This window comes from Eubalaena glacialis, chromosome 7, assembly GCF_028564815.1.
Source record: "Eubalaena glacialis isolate mEubGla1 chromosome 7, mEubGla1.1.hap2.+ XY, whole genome shotgun sequence".
NCBI classification, from domain to species: Eukaryota; Metazoa; Chordata; class Mammalia; order Artiodactyla; family Balaenidae; genus Eubalaena; species Eubalaena glacialis.
Window position 1 is genome coordinate 22874165 of NC_083722.1, and position 2894 is coordinate 22877058.

Here is a 2894-nt window from a genome sequence, read left to right on the forward strand (position 1 = left end):
TCCCTTCCCACCTAAAGCATATCCATTCCCAAGGAGCCCGCACTAGAGACATAAAGTCTCTAGATCCCCAAGGTGAACATCTTGCCATGCCTACCGTTGTCCCCAGAAATACGAATGGTTTAACTGGATGTGAGAAATAGAGAGAGTAAGAAGGGGCACAGTGCCAAGTTTCATTTCATAACAAATAGCTTTCAATAAGGAGAGGTAGTTTAATTGAATTCCTAAATTATTTATTAATATGATTGTAGTCATGTCACAGTAAATAATTCACTTCATAATAAACCATTTCACTATTCTCTGTAAGTAGAAAGTCAATTTGGTTCAACGATTATTCAGTGATATGATAGAAGAAGCACTGAGCTAAACATAGATGCAAACACAGTAACTAGAAGAATGTGGGAGTAGCTGATTCACTTTGCTGTGCAGCAGAAACTAATACAACATTGTAAAGACAACTATACTCCAATTAAAGAAAAAAAAAAAGGAGAAGAAGAAGAAGATGGATCACAACCTAAAACATACTATCTTGTTGGCTGGGAAAGGAAATAGGAGTTTTTCTATGAATCAGAGGGAACCAGGGAAGGATTAAACTGCAAGCTGGTTTTGAAAGCTGTCTCTAACAGGCCTTCAAATTCTAATATATTATATCTATATATAATATGTTATACAAAATTTTGCCAATTATTCAATCATGTTAGAATGAAAGAAGCAATGAGTTAGAAATATCCTACATTCTTCCTCGCCAGTCCACTCCAAGTCTTCTCTTGCTATTTATCTTTCTCATTAGTTTTGGGAAATTTTCAAAGGGTGTGACTAGTAAGGAGCAAAAGGAAATAAGGTCTTTTGCTCCTGATTTCACTCCATCCCCAGGGTGGTCACCCCCCGATGCAAGGGTACGTCAGGAAGAGTAAATGGCCCTTTTTGATGCCATAATCTGCCATGATCTTCCCATCTTCCAGTTTCTTTCCATTGCAAGTCACAACCTGCTTCTTAGGGGATATGGCAGTCTTTGTCTCGATCATCTCTTTCACCTGGGCCACTGAGCTGGACCTTCGCACCTGGAGTTGGTGCCTCTGCCCCTCATTACCGGACTCCACCAATTCCAAGGGCAGCTCCTCATCACTGGGCTTCACCACCTTCAGGGTGAGGTGAATGGTCGTCTCCTTGTCGATGCCATACGATGACAGCGTTCTCTGGGGCTTTAGGGTCTTTGAGCCCAGCAGGAGGACCTGGTCGTGCACGGGAACCTTGGTCTTAGACCGGACATGTTCACTGATGTTCTTCACTCTGTCTTCTGAGTGGACAGTGAAGGTCATTAATTCCCATTTCTGAGAATGGACGTTCACCTGGACAACAAAGACCAAGAGACAGTTGCCTAGAAGGCCTGCCACCTTTTGCGCCCTTCGTGCCCCCTCCTTCATTGCTCCGACCCTTCACTTCGTGTCTGGTCCTCCTGTTCCATTACAACGACCTGTACCCCTCCCTTTTTTGAAACTTCTCTTTTGAAATTTCCAGGTCATAATGCAAGAAAACCAGTCTTATTCTTTTGTAACCATACCTCTTATCCATCTCAAAATGTTATCAACGATTTCCCACCTTATTTACCTGTCTCCTATCCAGATAAAGTTTGTCAAATGTCAAAAACTGAATACAACTAGAAAGCAACCAGAAATGTACACCAGAATCTAAAAACACCTCTCAAAGAGAATTTCCAAGGCTTGACGGCCTAACGGAATACCCGCATGGCTGTCCTCCATGACTATGACTACTTTACATGGAAACCCTGTTTAGGACACATCTTCTCTGTACTGTCAGTACTTTTTAAAAAAATAACTAGCTTATTTTAATGACCCTATGTTCAGTATCACTTGTCCATATGTATTTTCTGTGTTTTTATATCTACCTATTATAGACTATGATCTCCTCCTTTAATCCCATCAGGGCCCCACTCACAGAAAGTAGGGAGTATATCTAGGTCTTACTTCAATAATCTGAACACGGGGAATCTCCCCCTGTCTTGTCACTGGAAAGCCTCGGAGGACCTCTTTCAGGCTTCATTCAAAAATATCTTCCCAATCTAGATGCCACAGACATTTCTTCACTGAACTCTCACTCTTCTGTGCTAAGCATTGCCCTCATTCCAAGTTCTCTTTGTAGAGCATATATTCTTACATAAGGTAATGTATCAGGGCATTAACAACTTAGGATAAATGAATTCTTTGAACCTCTCTTTTGGGAAGAGAAGGAAGCTTAAGAGCCCTGGACCCCTAAACAGGATAAGGGAGAAAGGGATCAAGACAATATTTCCATAATTTCAAGTCTTGCCAGCCCTGCAGAGCACAAAGCCCACTCCCACTTCCTACCATGTACCCACCCAACAGTGGCCAGTGCAAGGTCTCAACAAAAGAGAACTCAGGAGCCAAACGACCTGGTTCTCTACATGGAAACCTTCCTCACATTCGGTAGGTATCAATGCCTCTCTCATCGCCTTCCAGATGCCTTCCCAGCCACCCCACCTACCCAGCACTCTCCCTCATCCATTCCTGAGAGCTCTCCCATATCTCGGAGGTGCTCTCCCTTTCCCCATCCTCCCCATCCCCATTATCCAATCCCAACTTACACAGAGCGTGGCAGCCATCTCTACAATCAGGGGCGCAGAATCAGGAGACAGAGAAAAGGTCCTGGCCTCCAGTTTATATAAGCAGCTGAGAGGGAAATCCCCTGCCTGACAGCTGTGCTTATCAGGCTTTCCTGTACCCTTTGTTCTCATAAGGTCTCCTCAATTTACTTTCACTTTTGCTACAGCAGAGTCAGTAAACAAAAATACCTTCTGATCAAGCACTTCTCCCCACAGCCAATCCATTTGCCCTCCCTGTTCCAAACATGGCATGGTC

General features: G+C 43.4%; 1 protein-coding gene across 1 annotated transcript; it reads right to left on the reverse strand.

The window, feature by feature from the left end:
- Positions 1–255: 255 nt before the first annotated feature.
- Positions 256–2685, reverse strand: UBD (ubiquitin D). The gene is made up of 2 exons (XM_061194905.1): positions 2621–2685; positions 256–1346 (listed from the first exon to the last, which is right to left on the reverse strand). The coding sequence occupies exons 1-2, from the start codon at positions 2636–2638 to the stop codon at positions 876–878; spliced, it is 489 nt and encodes a 162-aa protein (XP_061050888.1). The 5' UTR covers positions 2639–2685; the 3' UTR covers positions 256–875.
- Between the last annotated feature and the right edge of the window lie 209 nt (positions 2686–2894).